This window comes from Delphinapterus leucas, chromosome 3 (assembly GCF_059928025.1).
Source record: "Delphinapterus leucas isolate spDelLeu-1000000601 "Yukka" chromosome 3, BTC_Dleu_Yukka2, whole genome shotgun sequence".
In the NCBI taxonomy this organism is placed as follows: domain Eukaryota; kingdom Metazoa; phylum Chordata; class Mammalia; order Artiodactyla; family Monodontidae; genus Delphinapterus; species Delphinapterus leucas.
The window spans coordinates 95,814,136-95,837,612 of record NC_143131.1 but is presented as its reverse complement, the minus strand read 5'-3'; the positions used below and the strand labels follow the sequence as shown (position 1 = coordinate 95,837,612).

Below are 23,477 nucleotides of genomic sequence, written 5' to 3'. Positions count from 1 at the left end.
GATAAATTTATTTTTGTTTTCTATTCAGAGTGATGGCTGTTTTGGTACTTCAGGTGGAATTCGTCCTTTTCAGCTTCAAAACTGGAAGCAGAACGTTAGTCGGACTAAGAAAGCAGAATTCATACGTACAGCAGAAAAATTTAAAAATCAGTAAGTATAAAAACATTATCTTCAAATAACATTACTAGCCATTTTATGGTGAACAGTATAAAAATTCTACTCCACCCTATCCAATCCCACACTAAGTTATGAAATTCTAGTCACTAGTCTTTCAGATGTAAAACAAGAGAAAGGTGAGAAGTGTGAAATAGACAAATGATAAACTATTTAGTATAAAGTTAATTTTAAGTATAGTTATTTAAATTTTATTTATTTTTACCATTTTGAGACAGTGTATATTAACAAAAACAAAAGTTATTTCTTTAGATCACATATATCAAGTAACAGATTAAATACATTTTTACTTACCAAGGTGAGCACTTAGTAAATCTTTTTGAGTGAGTGAATAATTTTACTGAAACGTCTGTGCTGTGCCCTTGAGGTTTTTTTATTGGCCTTTTCGTTGGTTTCCATTCCTTGGTCTCTGCCCTTTCAGATCCATCCTGCACATTATGACTAGAATAATTGAGAAGTTGGCATTTAAGTTTTAGTGTATATGTATTTTTAAAATAACCAGTGATACTTACTCAATGTTTAACATTATCAGTAGCACCATATGATATGATGAATATCATGAGTAAAGATAAAAGAATTAGTATTCAGAACACCCAACCCTATCCTATAGTTGGAGGCTTTGTACAAACACTGCTCTGAATTTATACAATATCAGTTTGCTAAGGAACCAAGAGAAAAGGAGTCATTTGTAAGAAATAGTCTCTGGACCAGAATTAGTGGCAGTTGGGTCTGTTTAGAAATTCTACCAATAAAAAGTGTACTGTTCGAATTTTGAAAAGTTAGACCGTACTGTAGTCTTGTGAGATTGAATTCTCACTGTATTTGTATAATTCTTATATTTTTAATACTCAGAATTTGATAAAATACAAATTTTTTAAAATTTCCAAAATGTATTACCTTAGATAGAATTGGACTCTAGGTTAAGAATTCTGGTCATGTTTCTCTCTAGATAGGGTAATCCACCAGGCGGTTAATGTCCATATATATAGCACACCAGTAGATTATGCCAGTATAGATAGATACCTTGTCTATCAGTATGTGTAGGTTTTGTAACTCTGATTAATCTTCCTTCATCTGTTGTAAGGTTTTAGAAAAACTCATTGAAAGAGTATTAGAAAAATCCATTGAAATTGAATCCAACAATTCTCATTGGATGCAAAGGAAAGAACACCATTTGTAATATAATTGTTTTATTTTCAGAATAGGTTATACATTCACATAATTCAAAAATCAGTTCATATCAAAGGGTCTACAGTGGAAGGTCTTTGATTCAAACACTTCCCTTCCCCTCAGCTAGTAGTTTTAGTTTCTTGTGTATCCTTCCAGAGATATTTTAGGTACTTATAAGGAAATAAAAAGACATATTCAGATGGTTCCTTTTTTATATAAATGGTAGCATACTGTATACACTGTTCTGCATCTTGTTTTGTTTTTTTAACTTAAGAATATATCCTAGATACCAAGGAATTATTGATTTTGTCAGGCATGATAATGGCATTATAATTATATATGTCAAGTATCCATAATCTCTAGAAATGCACACTGAGGTATGTTGGGGTGAAACTATATAATGTAGTAGATTTACTTGAGAATACTTAAGCAAAAAAGGAAGAGAAAAGATAAGAAAAGGTAGCTGAACCAAGAAGGAAAAAGGTAAAATTGTTGAGTGAGTCAGAGTGATATGAGGTATATATTGTATGAAGCTATCTGAGGGGAGTCAGTTTACCATTCTCTACTTTTGGCTATATCGAACATTTTCGTATAAAACCTTTGTTAAAAAAGAGTGTATCTTGGAGATCTTTTCTTATCAGTACATAGAACACGGTACTACTGCATTGTATTCCACTGTAGGAGTGTACCATCATTTATTTAACCTGCCCCTTAGTGATAGACATTTAGGTTATAGTAAATCTCATAACAAATAATGCTGAATTAATTGCAGTTTCCACATAGGTTCACATTATTTTGCACATGTGTGAGTGTATCTTTAGGAACAATTCCTAGAAGTAGAAATGCTGGGTTAAAGGTATATGAATTTGCAAATGTGATGAATATTGCTAAATTGTCCTCCATAGGCAATTTATGATTTCACCAACAATATATGAGAGGACCCATTTCATCACAGTTTTATCATCAGAATATATTATTTAAAGTTTTGATTTTTTTCCCTAGTCTGATAGGTATACAGTGTTACCATGGTATAGTTTTAATATTCATTTCTCGTATTATGAGTGAGGTTGAACACCTTTTCATATGTTTGGCAATTTGTCTCCATTATTACATTTTGAATGTCTTCATAGGTTAATATTTCTAATCCAGGAATATCAAAACATACTTACTGTCGTCGCATATCCTGTGTCCATGACAAACATTTCTATTTGATCATAGTAACTTCCCCCACCCCAACCAGAGACTAGATGGGCTGGAGTCCTCAGTGCAGGACTCCAGTAGCTACCCTCAATCTGTTAGAGTTGACCTGCAGACTGACATCTATTTGACGTCTCTGTTCTACCCCTTCCTTCCTTTCCCAACATACGTGCAAGTTATGACCTCTTAAGCCTTTGGGGCAGCCAGGTAGGGCCTGTGCCATTCTCATGTGTTTACCCCAGTATGCCTTATGGATATTAAATTTTTCTCTGTGTGTGGCAAGTGAAAAAGATTGGGAAACTCTACCTTAGATAGTTGCCCCTCGGGTTATTTGAAATTAAGTCAGTGGCCAGAGATACTCCACCACTCATTAAATTCAGGATTAGTGGAGAAGTCATGTTAATTTCCACCTTGTGGGAGAAAGAAAACAGGCGTTGAGAAAGTAAATTTCTGTGTCCAACTAAAAAAAGTTTCTTGATGGTAATTGTCTTCTTTTACCCCGGGGTTCAAGCTAACATTAAAAGTCCTACCTACCAATAGGTAGATGGACTAAAGCCAAGGAGCAAGGATGAGACGAAGGAAGCTTTGAAGTAAATGTAGACAGTATCCCTTAAATATATGAAAATTCCTAGATTGTTTGCCTTTTGAAGTTTTAGTTTTACTAATATTAATAACTTGCATTTCCATAGTGCATTTTACTGTATAAAGATCCCTCACATATATTATCTCATACAATATTAATCACAGCCCTGTTGGGTAGTGGTGAGTTGTTATTATTCACTTTTTATTGATGAGGATGTTCATGCCTGGAGAGGTTAAATGTCTTGGCTCATGCTACAAAGTTAACAGTATCTCCTGTTGAAAGCAGCCATCAGCAGTGGTGACAATTTTCAGCCCACAGTGAGACTGAGTTGGAATCAATAGCCAAAAGTTTATGTGTTTTCAAAGCAAGTCTATGATTAAACTTTCTTAAATTAACATTTTGTAACTTAAGTAACAATTCAAATTACTCTTGATTTTAGTTGAACTTAACAGTTTTCTAACTACTATTTTGACTCCTTAGCCTTATTGATCCAAGTAATTATATTTTGAATCCTTAGATGAATTAATCCAAATATAAAGTACAGATTGTAAGTATCTTCATATTTTAAACAATTAAAAATATACTTAAATCATATTTACACTATTTGTTTCTTTCCCTAAAGAGTTATTAACATAGAAAAAGATAAACACAATCATTTCTACTACCAAAAAAGTGACTTCAGAATTGAACATAGTATGCTGGAAGAATTGGAAAATAAATTGATTAACAGCCGGAAAACAGACAGTAAGTTGAGTTCATGATGAGCAAAACCTGAGATATAAAGTTATAGTTTTGCCCTGTGCTTTGTCTTTGTTCATTGACTGTGTTATTTTCTCTATCAAGGTACTTTCTAGCTGGTAATGAGTTTATCTTTTAGGGGTATGTATTTATTTTTTGGGGTCACTAGTTATTCTGACTGGATTGTTTTCTGTGTATATTTCTTTAATTTTAATAGGAAAAAGAGGGTTTTGTTTTCTGGTTGTCAAATCAATTAATGCTATTAAATTTTTTTAAAGTAAAGGGAAATTGATTCCTGGGCTGTCTGATCTTAGCTCATCACCACGATCTTACTGACTGAGCCCCGGACTAAGTAAGCATCAACAGATTCAGAGCCTGTACTTAGTGGTATGAAGTGGTCAAGTCACATAATTGCTTAAACTGGAGTTTACTTGTCTGTGATATAAAACCTACCATTTCTACCATAGTAGAGCTGTCTGTGCATCTGATGAAATAATATATAAGAAAGTGCCTTAGAGGTTGTACAGTGAATATGTTCTGTTGTTTGTTATGAATATTAATCATTGTTAACAGTGTACTAAATGTTGGCCTTAAAAAAGAATTCTACAAGAATACTTTGTTTCCTTGTAGAGTAGATTTTATATGCTGCAAAGTCCTTATGTTATAATAATAAAAACATCTTAGCTTTGATTAAAGGAAAAATAATGGTTATCAACCCACTAAGCTTTATAAAATATTAAGACTTATTATATAGAGATTATACTGCTCATGGGACTCCCTTATAGTCAATTAAAAGGATATTTTAATAAGTTTTTCCTTTCAGAATGTAAGATTGCGCTATTTTAAAAAGTCATCTTTTGTGAGATAGTGGCAAGAATCATTCTCCCTCTTGTGTTGGAATGATAAGACCTAACATAAATGCCAAATTTCCAGTTCTCCTCTTTGATTCATAAAGGAATCTAAGCATCCCTTGTTTAAGATTTCTTAATGTCCCTCAGTTCTTTTACAGACAACAGCAAGGCTGATCTTTCTGTCTCTCAGTCATGCCATTAAGTAGAGTGTCTCCATTCTGTGCATTTTAAATTATTTGATTTTCCCCCCTTTAAGGCAACTTTATTTTTATCATTTTATTTCTCTTCTACAATTTTGCCTCTCTTTATTCACACTTTGTGTTTATTTTATCTAGGAGAAGAAGGAATGCACTGTGTTAGTATAAAGATACAGAAATTTCCCCTTCACATATTACAGCTCAGGAGTACTAAATACATATTCCTTACATCAAATATCATGCCACAATTTTAGCCTGAATTTATGTAATATTGTATTTGAATGGTTTGCCTACAGTGCAGAATGTCAGTTCCAAATGACTTAATAAAAGATCATTTGCCCGGACTTACTTGGTGGCGCAGTGGTTAAGAATCCGCCTGCCAATTCAGGGGACGTGGGTTCGAGCCCTGGTCCGGGAAGATCCCACGTGCCGCGGAGCAACTGAGCCCGTGTGCCACAACTACTGAGCCTGTGCTCTAGAGCCTGCAAGCCACAACTACCGAAACCCACGCACAGCAAAGAGGACCCAACGCAGCCAAAAAAAATAGTAAATAAATAAATTAATTAAAAAAATAAAAAGATCATTTGCCCTATAGCAGTATCACTGTAGCTGATCAAACTATGGCAAAAATAAAACAACAAAAAACACTTTCCTGATTACTTTACTAGGGAAGTTTCTTGACCTAAAGTTTCAACAGTAAGACTCTGTAAGATACATTGGATAAAGCTTCTACATTTATGGAACACTTGAATTTTAATAAAAAATAGAACAAGCCAAAGTCACATACACATATTTGAGGTTTGTTTTTAATATTAGCACTGGCTTCAGGCCTAAAGGTAAACTTTTTAAAAAATAATTGCTTTTAAGGACTTTTGAACAGAGCCTTTTGGTGCCTCATGTTCATTTGTGGAAAAGTTGCAAAAAAATAAGGGGGGTGCATAAGTAAAATACCCAAAGATGATAAAATATTACTATATATGAATAGGTATATGAATGTGAATATTTGACTTTAGCCTAATAATTTAACTAAAAATTAAAGTAAGATTACAACTTCAGAAAGAAAATATGAAAGAAGAATCCAGTCTTCCTGCTGCTGATATGGAACATCTGAAAATAGCTTTGAGACCCTCTTCTGTTCTTCAGACTTTTATTGTGGGCGTAACACTTTACTTCAGACTGGTCCTTTGGCTGAGCTTGGCAACCTGTAGCATACATACCAGTAAATGGCACCTGAGACATCTCCTCAAGGCCATGACTGTGACACCAGTGGGTATCACCAGCCCCATCTTAGAGTATGTGGTTAGATGAAGTTAATTCTCACTAGGAAGTTTGTCAGTATTCATAGAATTAATATTGGTTAGACAGTTTTAATATTCCAACAGTAGTTGAGGTCAAAATCTATGTCCATAAATTATAACAAATTAAAAGAGAAAGAAAAAAACTGTTAAAGAACAAAACATGACTAAACCTATGCTACTGATCCATGTATTTGAGTGTCCAATAACTCAGTCTCTAGAGTTTAAAAAAATATTTCCAAGGACATTTCCTTGGCACAGGTTATAGTAAGATTTAGCCTATTGTGCTTTAAAACATTAGAGGAAATTGAGAGATGGTTTAGTTAGAGCAAGAGTTTGTTCAGGCTGTTTTGACACTTATAAATAACCATCTTTTGTTCATTATTTAATTGCTCTTCACTATCATTTATTAAATAGTGGTGATCAGTCTTGTGTGAAGAATCCTGAACCACATTTGTCATAGAGTTATTTTAAAGTACATACTTCTCCCTTACAGGAGTAAAAATCCAGCAACAATTGGCCAAAATACACAACAATGTAAAGAAACTTCAGCATCAGTTAAAAGATGTGAAGCCTACACCTGATTGTAAGTAAATTTAGATTTTATATTTTTTCTCACGTATTAGTTTTTTCTTTTGTTCATTAGAAGAGTTTATACTTTTCTAGTAAGAATTTTTCTATTTGGCATTAATAGAGGAGCTAAGCCCTACTTTTTGGTTAGGGATTAATAAGGATACATCAGAAAACTGTAATATCTGGTGTTTATGTATTTTTTTATCTTTAAAATGCTATCAAACCCTTACAAATGATGAAGTAGACAGAACAGATAATAGTGTCACATACAGGATGAAGAATCTGTGGTATGCAAAGATTCAGATTCAGCTGATGAAGGGGAAAAAAAGACTGATTTCTTGATTCTTAGCCTAGTGTTTTCCCATCATTTGCTTTTTGAAATTATTGCCTTTCAGAGGCATTTCAAATACCTAAGGGAATGGCTAAGTAGTATTGGGGCAAATTCTAGTCATTTGTGAAAAACAAAATTGTATCCTTACCTCCTTGCTTAAGCCAACATTCATTTCTGAGAGATCAAAGCAATGCAGTAAAGTGCTCAAGATGTATGGACTTAAGAATCAGACACATGTTGGGTCAAATCCCTGAACTATCAGTTAAGTGATTTTAGGCAAGTTACCTGATCTCTTTGAGCTTTCATTTACTTCGCTCTAAAATGGAGATAATCATACAACCTAACTCATAGAGTTGTTGCAGGAATGAAGTGAGACAATGCACATAAAGCATTTATGCACTGCTTATAACATAGTAAGCAATAAAAAATAGTAAATATAATTATTATTTATAAAATTAATACATAAAAAAAATTAATACATGAAACCATTAAAATATTAGAAAGGAACATGGGTTAATATTTTTATAATTGTATTATAATTTATAAGAATGACAAAGATCAGAAACCATAAAGAAAAAAGTGGACATAATTGACTATTAAAAAATACCTCAAAACCATAAGCAAAGTTGAAATACAAATTAGGAAAACATTAGCAGTATATATGTAACTTAAAAAGCTAATATCCATAATGTGTAAAGAGTACCTACAAATTAGAGCAACAGAAAAATGGGCAAAGATTGTAAGTTGCATATTATAGCAAAAGAAACACAAAACACATGTGAAAAGGTGCTCAGGCTTATTAATTATTATAAAAATGTCAATTAAATCAATGACAATAAATTTTTGGTTATTTTGGAACTGGCTAGAATTACATGGGAAGGAGCACTCTCAAGAACTGTAAAGAGATAGAGCCTCTTTGAAGGACAGTGTGACAGTATTTAGCATACTGTAAAGTGGGCATACTTTTTTGATTTAGCATTTAAGGTTATCAGTTATCCTCTAAAAGTATTTATTTGAGGTGGCAGGGATAGACTTAGAGTTTGGGATTGACATGTACACACTGCTATGTTTAAAATAGAGAGCCAACAAGGACCTACTGTGTAGCACAGGGAACGCTGCTCGATATTCTGTAATAACCTAAATGGGAAAAGAATTGAGAAAGAATAGATACATGTGTATGTATAACTGAATCACCTTGCTGTACACCTGAAACTAGCACAACATTGTTAATCAACTATACTCTGATATAAAATAAAAATTAAAAATATTTATTTGAGCATGCAAAAATATGTATGCAAAGATAGTTACTGCAGCATTGCATCTATTTAAAGGTTCATCAGTTGGAGAATTAATTAAATGAATTAGGGTAGCATTAGACAATGAAATACCATGTAGCCATAAAAAGAATGAAGTAGCCATATGTATATTGATATGGAAAGTTAACTACAACATTTTGTTATAGAAAAAGTGCATGTCACAAAAAAATATATGGGGTATAAAATATTTTTTTGGTAAAAATATTTAAGATATGTGCATAGGAAAAAATCTGTAATCAAAAAACTGCAATCGGGGCTTCCCGGGTGGCGCAGTGGTTGAGAGTCCGCCTGCCGATGCGGGGGACACAGGTTCGTACCCCTGTCCTGGAAGATCCCACATGCCACGGAGCGGCTAGGCCCGTGAGCCATGGCCGCTGAGCCTGCGCGTCCGGAGCCTGTGCTCCGCAACGGGAGAGGCCACAGCGGTGAGAAGCCCGCGTACTGCAAAAAAGAAGAAAACAAAAACAAAAAACTGCAATCATAAAAATTCACTTTTTAAAAGCACATTTTTTACTTATCCTTTAGGCTAAGAAATGTGTTTTATATATATATATATAATTTTTGCGGTACGCGGACCTCTCACCGCTGCGGCCTCCCCCGCCGCAGAGCACAGGCTCCGGACGCGCAGGCCCAGCGGCCATGGCGCACGGGCCAAGCTGCACTGCGGCATGTGGGATCTTCCCGGACGGGGGTACGAACCTGCGTCCCCCACACCGGCAGGCGGACCCCCAACCACTGCGCCTCCAGGGAAGCCCCCTAAGAAATGTTTTTAAATTAAGGGAACATTCTAATTTTCTTCCTAATTTTTAATTCTTAGTCATAATAAAATATGACATAATTTTTCCTATTTTTCTTTTTACAGTTGTTGAAAAGCTCAGAGAAATGATGGAAGAAATTGAAAATGCAATTAACACTTTTAAGGAAGAGCAGAGGTTGATGTATGTTTTAAATACATTTTAATATACAATTATTTACCTTTTTTTCAATAACTTCACTAGACTGTTGTATGTAAACTATTGTTATGTATTTAATACTAGTCTTACACAAAGGCAATATAAAACCTCTTTTCTTTTGCTTTAGGTTTTAGACTGCTTTTCATGTTTGAAGAGAATTTTCATTTATATTTGGACACTATAAAATCTCAAATAAGAATTTGAAAGATTGTTTTTTCTCTGAGGAAACTCTTTTAAGGCTTAGATTTATAAATGTTAATAATGTAAAGTGGAGAAGATGACATCAAAAGAGTTGGGAATAATAAAATTTGAAGAAAAATGAAGGGTTAATATGGATTGGTTTGTATCTTATTTTTCAAACTTTATTTTTAAAATTTTAGCTATGAAGAGCTTATTAAAGAAGAGAAGACAACTAATAATGAGTTGTGTGCCATATCAAGAAAAATTGACACATGGGCTTTGGATAATTCAGAAACAGAGAAAGCTTTCAGAGCAATGTCGAGCAAAGTTCCTGTAGACAAAGTAACACCAAGTACTCTTCCAGAAGAAGTGGTAGAGTTTGAAAAATTCCTTCAGCAAGCAGGAGGGCGACAAGGGGGCTGGGATGATTATGATCACCAGAACTTTGTAAAGGTGAGAAACAAGCATAAAGGGAAGCCAGCATTTATGGGAGAAGTTCTTGAACACCTTCCTGGAAGAACACAGGACGAAGTTCAACAGCATGAGAAATGGTATCAGAAATTTCTGGCCCTAGAAGAAAGGAAAAAAGAGGTAATAACAATGATAATAGCTATTATTTGTTGTATATTTTTGTGTTCTAGGACTGTGCTAAACTCTTTAACATGTATTATTAACTTTACAACAACCCCGTGAGGTATGTTACAGTTTTTCCCCCCATCTTATAGAGGGTGAAACTGAGGCATTGAGAAGTGAAGTCATTTTAGTGGAACTATAGTTGGACATCCTCAACATCCAGCATATCTACTCCAGTAAATAATACAGTGGGTCAGAAAACGTCTGACAGTGGGCAACACCCTCTGTGTCCACTAGAAGTGTGGGAAATGCAGATTTACCCAGGCTTTTGATAAAAGTCATCTTACCAGCAAAGGCCACATTATTTTCAATAGAAAATAAAGAGGCAGTAGAAAGAAAGCTCTTTGACTCAAAAGTTTCTTTTAGTTTTGGCATTTCAGCCTCATTGTTTATTTTAAAAGACTCAAAATTTTGGCAACTCCAGAGTAAAGGGGTAACTCTTAATTGCAGCAAATACCTAAAAAGTTCCATTTTCACAAAAATATTATTCTGGCTCTGGTTTAGATCAGGATTTCTCAACATTGGCATTGTTGACCATTTGGGCTGGATAATTCTTTGCTCTGGGGGCTCTCCTGTGCATCGTAGGATGGTTAGCAGCATCCTTGACCTCCACCCATTAGATGCTGGTAGCATCCCCTGAATTGTGATTATCAAAAATATTTCCAGACATTACCAGATGTCACCTGGAGGGTAAAAATTGCCCCTGGTCAAGAACCATGGGTTTAGATAGTCTAAGTCTGAGTCACTTTTTTGTAGACTTCAGCTAGATAAACTTTAACTCGATTGGTTTAACAAGAAAGGTATGACAATTCAACAAACAACATACCTAAGGAGCATTAAAGAAATATTTGATTGCACGTGTAGTCTAAAGTTTTAGAAGAAATAGCTGGCATTTGTTGTTGCAGTTGTTTCTGTCCAAAATAAGTTGAATGTTCGTAAGGCTGAGACTTGAAACTTTAAGAAAAACTTTGAAACATAAGTCATTTTTAAAAACTCAAAATAACAAGCAATTAAGAATTATTTGGGATTTTTTTCTCCACGATACTGAAAACTTGAGGTCCGCAGGCCAGCAAAGTGGTCTGTGGACCAGCAAAGTCAGCATCACCTGGGAACTTGTTAGAATTTAGCAGGCCCCAACCCCAGACCTAATCTCAACTCTGGGGGCAGGGCCCCAAAATCTGTGTTTAAACAAGTACTCTAGGTTATTATGTTAACAAGCTAAAGTTTGAGAACCACCTCTCTAGGGAAAAGGAACAGACACAATGCTTCTTGTAATGAAGGTAAACCACCTGGATTCCGGCTTTCTCTTCTTATTCCCAGCCACTCTGTTTCCTGATATCTGATGATTGATTGGATGTAGGGGTGAGGTAAGAGGGGGTGTGAAAGTGGAGGTGTCATTTACTGAAGTAGGACATGGTGGAAGAGAAGAGGGAAGTTTGGGGGTACAGCACCAGGAATGCAGTTTCAAATCTGTTGAGTTTAAAATGTTGAGTAGGAAATTTACCATTTTTATCTCCCACTTCCTTTAATATATCCTGTGTTTTGCCTAAATGAACATACTTATTTTCATACATTCCATGAACTTTCTGGCCCAACCCTTGCTTATCTTGTTCTCACTTTTTGGAACCTCCTTCTTTCTTCCCCCTTCCACTATCAACCTGCCCAAATCTGCCCAGATCAGATGCTGCTTCCTTTCTGCTCACTCAAACATAAATAGTCCGCTCAGAATTTCACTAGTACTTGTTTATACGTCTTGTGTGATGTGCGATGGCACATTCTGTATTCTAGTATTTATGTACATATCTCACCTCAAGCAATGCTGCTCAAACTTGGTGCATGGACTGGATGTTAGTTTGCAAACTATTCTGGTCTTCAGTGAGCTATCATGATTGCATGAGAATCAGCTACCCAGTAAGTACACTATTTAGTTCAGGTGGCTGTTTTTTCATAGAAAACTTTCTCATTGAGGAAGCAGTACACTGATTTACATCCTGGCATGAATTCCTGATATTGTTGTGGACCAGTACTTTGAGTAGCACTATACTAGATGGCATTTGGTATTGTTTTAATCTTCTATGGTTCCCGTCACATTGTCTTGCGTATAGTACACATAGCATAAGGATTTATTTAATGAAAATGAATGATATACCATAAGGAAAGTTGAGGAAATGATTTCCCAACTTGAGGGGAAAGTAATTCAGTGGATGTTTCCTTTATGGCAGAGAAGGCTGCTAGAATTTTAAATAATCTTTACATACCCATATATAAAGATCTGAAGCTATTTTACTTTTTACTTTTTTTTTTTTTTTTTACACTTATGAAGCACTATGTGCCAGGCATTTACTCATTTAAACTTCACAACAACCCTGTTTGAGAAGTGCTGCCTACCACTTACAGATGAGCAAAATGAGGACAGAGACATTTAGCGGCTCGTCCAAGGTTACACCTAGTAAATGGCAAAACCAGGATTTGGTCCCAAATACCTGGCTTCAGAGCACATACTCTCAACTACCCCACTTTTAATTCCTCTTCTGATATTTTGACCAGAGATAGGTCACTCAGAAAGGATTCTAAGCCTAGAAAGAGGATTTGGAAGCAGAAATGAAATGATCAGAGGAAAGGGATGTTTCCCCTGAACACAAATGAAGGAGGTAAAAGGAGGTAAAGGGGAGGAAGATACTTAATGAGGTGTTGTCCTTGTGTACCTGGGGATTAAAAGAGGAAGAGAAAGGCTGATGGAATAGCCATTATTCAGTGTTTTAAAAGATACATTAAATTTTTTACAAATAGAAATAGAAAAAACCTGCATTGGTTTAAAAAAACACTTTTAAAAACTAAGCAACTAGCATCCTGCATCACTATTCTAGAAAGAAAGGTGGATTTGCGGTTGTATTTTAAAATGTTTTTGGTGGGAATTTTCTGGCAGTCCAGTGGTTAGGACTCAGCTCTTTCACTGCCGGGGCCCAGGTTCGATCACTGGTTGGGGAAGTAAGATCCCGCATGCTGCACAGTGTGGCCAAATAAAAAAATAAAATAAAAAATAAAATGCTTTTGGCTATTAAAAATATTTTTTCTTGCTATGTTTTAACCATTTAGTCTATTCAGAATTGGAAAACCAAAAAGCAGCAAAAAAAGGAGGAAATTTTCAAGTTAAAGGAAAAAGCAGAGAACATACCAATGCTTTTTCATAATAAACAGGAAGATAATCAAAAGCAAAAAGAAGAACAAAGAAAGAAGCAGAAATTGGCAGTTGAAGCTTGGAAAAAACAGAAAAGTATAGAAATGTCAATGAAATATGCTTCCCAGTTAAAAGAAGAGGAAGAGAAGGAGAAAAAGCAGCAGAAAGAACGTCAACGCCAATGTAAACTAAAATTGCTGCTAGAAACTTATACCCAGCAGAAGAAAGAACAGGAAGAATTTTTGAGACTTGAAAAGGAGATTAGGGAAAAGACAGAAAAGGCAGAAAAAAGAAAAACCGCTGCTGATGAAATTTCCAGGTTTCAAGAAAGAGTGAGTAAATACATTTCCTAAATAATTTTTCAGTGATACACATGGAGGTATTACTTCCAGGTTCAGTTCAGCAAAAATTAATTGAATCCTTCTTATGTATCTGGCCTGGACCTAGCATTAGTACACCAAAATAAGTGGGCCACGCTCCCTGCTTTCTAGTAGATTATAGTCTACTGGGAAAGACTGGTGTGCAAATAGAGGACTTCAGTATAATATGGTAAACAGTGTGGTGATTGAGGTGTGGACAGAGAACTTTCGGAGGTGGATGTGCAAGAAGGAAAGCTTACCATAACTGTGAGTGTGAGACAGAAGGTGATACTTGAGTTGAGTCTTGGAAGAGAAGAAAGGGGAAGGAAAGGGGAGATCTTTCTTAGTAGAGTGAACATGAATGGGCAGCTTGGAGGAGTGTAACAGAGTAGTTTGTGGGGGAAACTGTAAACACTTCAGTATTTTTAGGGCATCAACTGGGAGATGGGAACCAGCAGGAGACAAGGCTGGAAAGGTAGCCACAGGCCAGGCCATGAATGTCTTGTTTTCTCTGCCAAACTGGCTGGCTTTTCCCTATAGGTGATTTGCTTACTAGTTCACTGTCCATCTCCCTACCATAATGTAAGCTCCATGAAGGCAGAGGTTTTGCCCTTTTTGTTCATCCTTTACCCTAGGGTCTAGCATATTATAGATACTCAACATATACTTAAAGGAATCAAGGTTATTGCTGAGAGGATTATAGGTGATTTTAAACAAATGTATATAAGAAAAATCCTAATCAAAGAAAGAAGTTGCAATCTTATTATCAGACAGGGTGGAATTCAGTCCAAATGTATTAAAAAAGACAAGGAAGGGTACTTTAAAATGAAAAAGAGTACAAATGAGAGGTAAGTGCTATGAATTGTTATATGCATCAGAATACATAGGAACAACACTCATAAAGCAAAAAATAAGGGAAATACAAAGAAAAATAATAGAAAAAAAAACACATTACTAGTGGGATTCCTTTTGGTTCATATATAAAAATCTCCCTAAATAACAAAAGATCCACTCCCCAAAAAGGCAAGCAGGTCACATAATTAAAGGCTTAGGAAAAAAAAGGAAACCTGTTATACAGAAAATATATGAGAGGTCTAAAACCAGACATATCTGTATTGATAAGTGAAAATAGGCTAACTCACCCATTAAAAGGAAGTTTTAGACTGAGCCATAAAATAAAACAAGAAACACCTAAAAGAAGGTGATTCAGAAAGGATGTGCATGTATTACATTTATATTCAGAAAATAAAGCTCTTACCTTTTTTGGAAAAAGTTGATATTAAAGGAGTATTGCTACTTAAGGTAATTTAATTTTACTTTAAACTTTATTAAAGTTTACTTTGATAAACTTTGAAACAGATTCTAGCTAATTTTAATTTCTTAATGTTATCTTTTTTGTTATATGTCTTTTAGGATTTACATAAACTTGAATTGAAAATTCTAGATAGACAATCAAAGGAAGATGAAAAGGCAGAAAAACAAAGAAAACTGGCAAAATTAAAAGAAAAGGTACTCAGTCCTGAGATTAATTTATTTTCATTGTTATTATCCTAATTCATTGATTTGTAAGGATACAAACATAAAATCCATTTTCTTTTTATCCATCTCCTTTATTTCACACTTATTTATTTACATATTACAAAAAATAACTTGGTACAACTTAAGCAGCTGTTGTTTGAATTCTACCATTTCACATTATAAGCACCTCATTTCCTTTTACCCTAAATTCCTTCTCTCTTCCTACTCTTCATTCTTTTCTTCATTCTTCCTATATGAGCCTATATTTTAGACCTATAGCAGCTATGAGCATTGTTTAATTTCATTGGTGATAAAGATACTGGTGACTCTCATGGATAAAACAAAGGACTTACTGGTGTTTATTTATCTTAAATTTATTGTCTGGCTATATCACTATCATACTTTGCTGCATTACATTTCCCTCATGATAGAAATAGAAAAAAATACAACAGTGGAAGTAGAATAAAATAATTGAACTTGGGCTTCCCACCGCCTGCCGATGCAGGGGACACAGGTTTGTGCCCCGGTCCGGGAAGATCCCACATGCCGTGGAGCGGCTGGGCCCGTGAGCCTTGGCCGCTGAGCCTGCGCCTCCGGAGCCTGTGCTCTGCAACGGGAGAGGCCACAACGGTGAGAGGCCTGCGTACCGCAAAAAAAAAAATAATTGAACTAGAAAAAACCCCTAAATTAACACTTTATTAATAGATTGATATAATCCAAATTTTATTTTAGCTATATGAGTACAATTATAAGTTTACTGAAACGGTTTTATTTCTGTCTAGCGAATATCAAGTATTTTCCTTAAAACTGCTGTCTGTTACTAAGGATCTTACAAGTACAAACTTAATAGTTCATATAAATTAACTGGCACTCATTTTACTTCTGATTACAGGTTGAAAACAACATTAGTAGAGATCCCTCTAGAGTTTACAAACCTACCAAAGGTTGGGAAGAACGCACCAAAAAGATAGGACCAACAGGCTCTGGGCCACTTCTACATATCCCACATAGGTAAAAAGGAGTTAGAATGGGTGTTCACTCTGTAATAATTTAATAAACTGCATATAAATTGTATATATTTTATGCAGTTTATGTATGTATGTTGTGTTTTATAATAAAAAGTTGATAAAACAAATCTATATACTTTTTTAAAGTTAACATTTAATCAGAACTTTTAAAAAATAACCTATATATTTGTAATTGCTCTTTTCTTCTTCTCCTTAGGGCTATTCCAACCTGGAGACAAGGAGTTTAGAAAAGACTATGGGATAATGAAATTGGCATTCAGTTGATGAGAATGTTAGCATATTCCGTTATAGGAGAGAGTGACTAACTGTGTTCTTGAAATATTACTAGCCTAGTCAGATTGATTATTGTGTTGCATGTGAATTGGCAGGTATTAAGTTCCATGAGGCATTGTCATTAGTATTTCCTGTTTATACTAAGAGGGTAATTAATGTACAAGTTGGCCTATTATTGATGTAAAAGTTCCTTGAGTAAGTCTATGTTAGAAACAGTATTTCATTTAAATACTTAGAACATTTGAAAGATACTTTGTTTTTGTCACTGCATAGCAAAATAAATTGAGACAATCTTAGAGTAACATTTTTAAACCAAAATTGTAAGATTTATAACTTGGAGCTAAACTAGCCTGAGTAACAAAAATGTAAAGTTTTTTTTTTTGAGTTATGAAATAAGTTGGTACTTTTTATAAGTTTAACAAATTGGTAATTTGTCAGTTACTACATTTTTGTGTACCAAATATTTTGTATTTGTTTGAAGCATGCTTTGTTTTATATAGAGAATATTTATTTTAAAAATATGCCTCTCATCTCATATATACCCTATTATTTATATTTAATCTTTTTGGTTTCCTTTAGCTATTCCAAATCTCCTTTCAGCCTTTCTGGACTCCACACATTTATAAAATCTTGTGTCTTTCACATCTTCTTGGCTGATGCAGTTTTCTTTTCTGCTTTGTTTGCCTCAAAATATGAAAATCTTCTGTTTTGAAACATTATCTGAAATGAGCTGGCTTTAGAATACTATGATTTCTCTTAGTGGTATTTAAAATGTTTTAAAATTGCTAGACTAATATATTTGGTCAAAAGAGTTAATTTTAAAATTTCCAAACTTTTGTAAATGAAAACACAATTTAACTTAATTTGACTCAACTTTTCATATTAAAAAAATCTTAGTTCCTAACTTTAATTAGTTCCCATCTTATAGGAAAGGTATCATATACATAATAAATATAGAAACTCATTTCTTATAACTTTTATGTTAGAGTATCTTTAATTGTAATTTGATACATTTAGGTCAAATGACTCAGAAATTTACTATGAGTAGTAGTCAAAACCTTTTCATATTTCAAAGTTAATATTCAAAGTAGATGGCCTCCAAATTATGGAAACTGAATTCTGATTATACAATTATTGGCGCAAAATGAGAGAATTAATATAAAACATCCTTAATCAGGAATGCCCATTTCATTTATTGTACTTGTTCTCCTTAACTTTTTAAAATGATTTGAGGCAGTTTAGAAATAAAACAAAGAACAGGACAAGTAAATTTAAAAACAGAATTGAACAGCGACAAGATACAGAAAAGTAAAAGTTTCTTATACATTACTTTCTGACATGTTGCTTTTTGTTGTACACAAATACAGCTTTTAGTTTCCTGCATCTAAGGTAAGCTTACTGGGTGATATGGTTCTTATAGCTTTTTGTTTTGTTTTTTTTAATAAAAGTAATTATGGAAGTATTTTGAAGAAACTAGTCCTTCTAACTGAATCTATTGATAAAATAAATGAGGAATTTATCATATGGATCCTTTGTATAAAGGACGTAGAATAAACATAATTAATAATGTCTACAGTTACAGGCTCATAGAAGAGATGTCAAATAAACATTTCTTTTACCAGATTAAAAAGTATATTAATAAGAAATTTAGAAAAAAACACTAAAGGAAAAATGTTATAAAGCACCCATAATTCCACTACCCTAAGGTAATTTCTTCCAGAAATACACCTACATATTTTAAATAGGTAGTCTTAGAATACATTTTAGATATTACACTGTAATCGCTTAACATTACATCACATATTTTTCTGTTTCTGTATAGTTCAAACATTATCATTTAATGGATAAATAGTATTCAATTTTATAGATACTCTATCATTCCTATACTTTGAAGACTTGTGCTATTTATACTTCTTAATAATGTAGAGTGACATTTTATGTAGGGGGTTAGATTCTGTCACATGTATGTCAAAAATCTTGTATGGTCAGAATCACCCATGAAAAGGTGGGTGATTACTTACCTAGGAGGTATATTATCTCTCAATGAGTCCACCATAGAAGTATTTCCTCCAGATTTGGATCAGATTAGTGGTTCTTGGGCTGAGAATCAGATGAAATATTGGCTCCCCTTTAAGGGCCATGTTGAATAGGATTGTCTTTCTGAGCTTATATAGAATGTGCATAATTGATTCTAGTAAGTTATATGTGTGTGATGTAATTTCACTTTGAACATCTTCAGACATTTTGTGGTGTATATGTGTAAGTGAGAGAGAAAGATCTTCATCGTAATAATGGAGTGAAAACTCCTCTAAACTGGGCATACCTAAAGGGCAAGGACTGTTGGCCTCTGTATTTGTAGGGAAGCACCAAGGACAGCCCTCTGCCCCTACCTGGCAGTTGTTAATGCAATATTTGTTAAAGACATGCAGGAGTACCTGTGAATAATCAGTTACTAGTACCTAACATTATGCAAGGTGCTTTGGATTAGTGAATTAGGATAACTCCAGCCCACATGGTATGTTTTTTAAGAAATACATTTTCTAAGAAAGCTAACAATTGAAATTATGCCCAAACTTCTATTAGTTGATTATAAAAACCAAGTTCAGGCCTGATCCTTGCATGGATTTTTTTCCCCCAAGACTGAATCGTAAACTTTTAAAGGGAAGAATATATGGTTGAAGCAACTTAAATCCCTCTTTTTGAAGAAGAAAAAAAAAGCTAGAAGCCTATGTTATTTCATTTTTTTAGCATATGCGTAGAGAACATGTTGCGCATATTTTCCGTTGCAAATTGATCCAACATTGATGCTGGATGACACATTGACTCAAGGAGTAAAATCTTTGTCCCGTAAAAGCAAATGATACAAATCCTCCCATGCGAGTGAACAGGGAGTGTGTGTGTGTGTGTCTGTGTGTCGATAATTATTTAATAAGCATTTGGTTATCCCCATAACCAAATAATTTGATTTGTAGATTGAGTTTCTCCATCCATTCAGCTTAAAACTGTGGCCTTCCAAAAATGAGTCTGTTGGCAAATTTATACTGGCCCATCTCTATTTTCATATGTACCACCTTCATGTTCTTTAAGGCCTTACTTTTCTCAAAGCGAACTTGAAGCTACTGACCTTGCACTTCCTCCCAAATATCGAAGATAAAAGTTCTGGAAGGATTTGTGGATTTGTGGGCTGAATTTTACAAGGCTTGCGAGGTGTTTCCAAACCTTTGGAGCTTAGAGTAGAAAAGGCGGGGTCGTGCTTAACCTACGGAGAAATGGGAGGGAGAAAGCGCCGCGTAAGGCCTTCCGTTGACAGCGTGTAGCTTCAATCACCGAAGTGGGAAGCGGAGGGCGCACTTGCCCTCCCCACCCGACCCCCAGGTGTTTCCCCTTGGGTTTTCTTCGCGCCGCGAGCCAACTGCTTCCGGGTCGCGGCGGACGTCGTTTCCGTAGCAGCATGGCGGCCACGGAGGAAGAGCGGCCGGCTGGGAGTGGAGAGGGAGAGCGGCTGGATTTCCTACGGGACCGGCACGTGCGGTTCTTCCAGCGCTGCCTCCAGGTCTTGCCGGAGCGCTACTCTTCGCTCGAGACTAGCAGGTAACTGGTGGCCACAGTCAGCAAGGCTGACACAGGGCCCGGCCCCCCGGAAAGGCGCTGCGGAGCCTGATGGCTAAGTGGGCGCCCGCTGAGGGCTGCGCCACCGCCCACCCGGCACTGCTTCCCCTCCCGGGCCGGGCTGCAGTCACCCTCGCTCCCGCGAGCTACGGCGAGAGGGCTGGGGCGAGCTGTAAGTCGAGGGCTTTTGGAATCTACAGGTTTCGCCCTTTTCATTTCTCAACCATGTTTTCGTCTCAACTTTGAGCTTCCTTTTTACCCTGCTCCGAGCCTGTGAGTCCCTTGGCCTCGCTTCCGAGTATAAACAGAAAAAGACAAAGGGTTTGTCATCGTATTTTACCTAAATAGCCTCTCCAGTGCTTCCCTTTCGTCCATAAAGTCATTAATTCTTAATTGAATGTCTGTATGGTGTTCAGTGTATAGGAGCGGTAGGGAGCCTCTAAGGTTTGCGTAGATAAGAACTTTCCAGGAATCGTGAATCTAATGATAGGATTGGCGAAAGAGGTGCAGTGTTGCTGGAAGCAGCCTGTTAAAGTTTATTTCCAATAGCATTGTGAGTTGGGGTGGTCTGAGGACTGTGATCTGGCAGAGGCTAAGAAACTGTGAGTTAGTCATTAAGAGTAAACGTCTGGGGATGAGAATAACGAAAGGAGGCGGCGATCTTTGCTTTGCACTGTTGTGTTTTGAAGTGAGACTCCAAAGCTTCATGGGACTGGCTTGGAAGAGAGAGCCAGTTGGTTTTGCTCTGATCTTTTCCGTATTTTAGTAACTGAGTCTGTGGTGTATTTTGAACACTTCAGTTTTGGAAGTTTTATAGATTACTTTCGCATACATGGTCAAAAAATATTTATTATGGTAGGTGCTGGAGGACAGCTGAACAAGACGTACAGGCAGTTTCAATAGGGCAGGTTCCTAACCCGGATTTCCTTAGAGAGACCTTCCCTAATCACCCTTTCCAAAGGAGACTACTTCCAGTCACCACCTGAAATTATATATTGATGATACCCTTCTTTCACACAGGATTGTAGACTTCATGAAGGCAGGATTTTTGTCTTTCTTGTTTACCTCTGTAATACCAGGGCTGCCCTGTCCAATTTGGTAGCCACATTTGGATATTTAAATTTGAATTAATTAAAATGAAATAAGATTAAAAATTCACTTCCTCTGTTTCCAGTAGATACCACTTTTCAAGTGCTCGGTCACCACATTGGCCTGTGGCTTTTGTTTCTATCTCAACATTTACGTCATCTCAAAAAGTCCTACTGGACAGCATTGCACTAGAACCTTGACTAATATCTGGCATAAGAGAAGGCAATACGGACATATTGGTTGAATGACTATTCCGAGCTGAGCCCTGAAGGATGAACAGATTTTTGCTAAAGAAAGAGTGAAGCATCATTTATATTCCTTTCTCCACCTATGTATATTGATTGACTAGCAGAGCCCATACCTCGATCTAAATTAACATTTCCAAGACTCAGTCATTGATTGTAATGATATGGGATGTTTAGAAATACATTGATAAATCACATATTTTATGAGGATTAATTTTATGTTAATTTAAAGCATTTGAATAAAGAAAAACATCCATCCTATTTTGACTGTTAAACAGTTGAACTTTGCTTGTAGCTATCACAGGTCTGTGGTTGCATTTTCAAAATGCTAGTGTGTTTGGTCTATAAAATTCAGCAAGGACAAAATCATACAGACTAACGCATGTTGGCAGTAAACTGTAATCCTGCTCGCAGCATAAATTGTCTGATTAAACAACTAACTTAACAATAGATTTAATAACGTAGTATGATTTAGGATTTACACCAGGCATTGTATATTAGATAATAGATATGTAATATCACACTGCACTAGTTTAAGAGATATTAATTATATCCTTTTTATGCCTCATGTTTGTCACTTAAGTATGTTTTATCATTTTGGTTTTTTTAAATGGCTCAATTCATAACCACATTTAAGATAATATGCACATACTGGGTTTTGTGGTGATTTTTTTTAAGTTTTTCAATTTTTCTCTTTCCTGATTCACATTCTTTACTTTCCTTAGTTCAGCATTAAGTCCTTTTGTGGTGTATGTGACTCATAATTGACTTTAAGATGCTTGTGGAGAAGCTCCAACTTTTTAAGCAAAGGTGACTGGTCACGAAATTTTTACTAATAGAGTTTTAAGATAAAACAATGTATTAACTGAGTCATAATTCTTAGCTAGTATTATAGTTCAATTCCACAAGCATTTATTGAGGGGCTACCATGTATCTGGGTATGGGGATAGGTATAAAGCAATGATTCAGGTTTTCCTGTGTTCATTTCTTTTTACTGATAGATGTGAAACAGCTGACTCCTAGGAAGGCTAATATTGAACTAGACATTTAGACCCTTATTTTCTGACCCACCATTTTGACAAAATTATTCTATTTCCCTGTTTCTTTTAGCCCGATCAATAGAATAATTTTAATTTTTCTAATAGCAGTGGCTTTATGAAAATTATAAGGTATACTGTTTGTTGATTCACTCGAGGTTTTTCTTTTATATTAACTTCTGAAAAGTGATGGTTACTAGTTAACTCAAGTGAATATAGACCTTGGATTGTGAGCTTTGTCAGTTAACAGGTTTCTTTTCATGAGTGGCTTAGAGAGCTTTTTGGTTATGTGATATTGTTGTCATTTGTGTTTGGGCAGTGGGCATTAGAGTAGGCCTTTTTAAATTGGGGAGCAAAATATTGACCATTTTCTTTTATGTTATTTTTACAGACCCAGCTCTTCTAGAGGAAGGGTTTAGATGATTTTTCCCCCGCCCCCAAGACATTCATAATCTTTCTATTCTGGTTTCCTCCGTATCCCCTTTGTATCCTGTGTTGTAACCATTGAGCTGCCTACCAGCCAGCAACTTCTCTGTCCTTTTGTTCTCTCCATTATCTGAAGTATATCACAGTCTGGCAGTGTGTCTCTCGAAGTGTGTTGGTGAGGGAGGCTTTTAATCAGTGATAACAGAGTACTTATAAAAATACACATACCTGAGCCCCTCCCCAGATCTACTGCATTCGACTTTCTGTATGGGCCTGGGAGTCTAGGTTCATAATAAGCATCCCAGGTAGTTCTGATGCACACTAAAGTTTGAGACGGTTTGCCTAATAGGAGAAACAAAAGTACAAACAGATTATTTAATACAACAGTGCTTCCCAGCTCTAGTGTGCATATGAATCACCTGGGGATCTTGTTAAAATGCAGGTTCTCATTACATAGGTCTGGGTAGGGTCTGAGATGCTGCAGTTGTGACAGGCTCCCAGGTGAGGCTGATGCTGCTGATCCC

The 23,477-nt window shown here is 35.6% G+C and overlaps 2 protein-coding genes across 4 annotated transcripts in view; both read left to right on the top strand.

Moving 5' to 3' along the window:
• Positions 1–17,152, top strand: part of CCDC112 (coiled-coil domain containing 112) — a 30,460-nt gene extending 13,308 nt beyond the window's left edge. Inside the window, exons 2-10 of the mRNA XM_022590897.2 lie at positions 29–150; positions 3,747–3,868; positions 6,702–6,791; positions 9,288–9,363; positions 9,759–10,149; positions 13,288–13,701; positions 15,142–15,237; positions 16,139–16,257; positions 16,471–17,152. Of these exons, the coding sequence (XP_022446605.1) occupies positions 29–150; positions 3,747–3,868; positions 6,702–6,791; positions 9,288–9,363; positions 9,759–10,149; positions 13,288–13,701; positions 15,142–15,237; positions 16,139–16,257; positions 16,471–16,501 (1,461 nt within the window). The 3' untranslated portion in view covers positions 16,502–17,152. The remainder of the gene's footprint in view (positions 1–28; positions 151–3,746; positions 3,869–6,701; positions 6,792–9,287; positions 9,364–9,758; positions 10,150–13,287; positions 13,702–15,141; positions 15,238–16,138; positions 16,258–16,470) is intronic.
• A 2,746-nt stretch (positions 17,153–19,898) lies between these two features.
• The window catches only part of PGGT1B (protein geranylgeranyltransferase type I subunit beta), a 56,881-nt gene continuing 53,302 nt past the window's right edge, over positions 19,899–23,477 (top strand). For all 3 annotated transcript variants that reach the window (XR_016392741.1, XR_016392740.1, XM_022590912.2), the window contains exon 1: positions 19,899–20,138. Coding sequence is in view for 1 of the 3 variants with exons in the window: in XM_022590912.2 (XP_022446620.1) it covers positions 19,999–20,138 (140 nt within the window). In the remaining 2 variants the exon portion in view is untranslated. The remainder of the gene's footprint in view (positions 20,139–23,477) is intronic.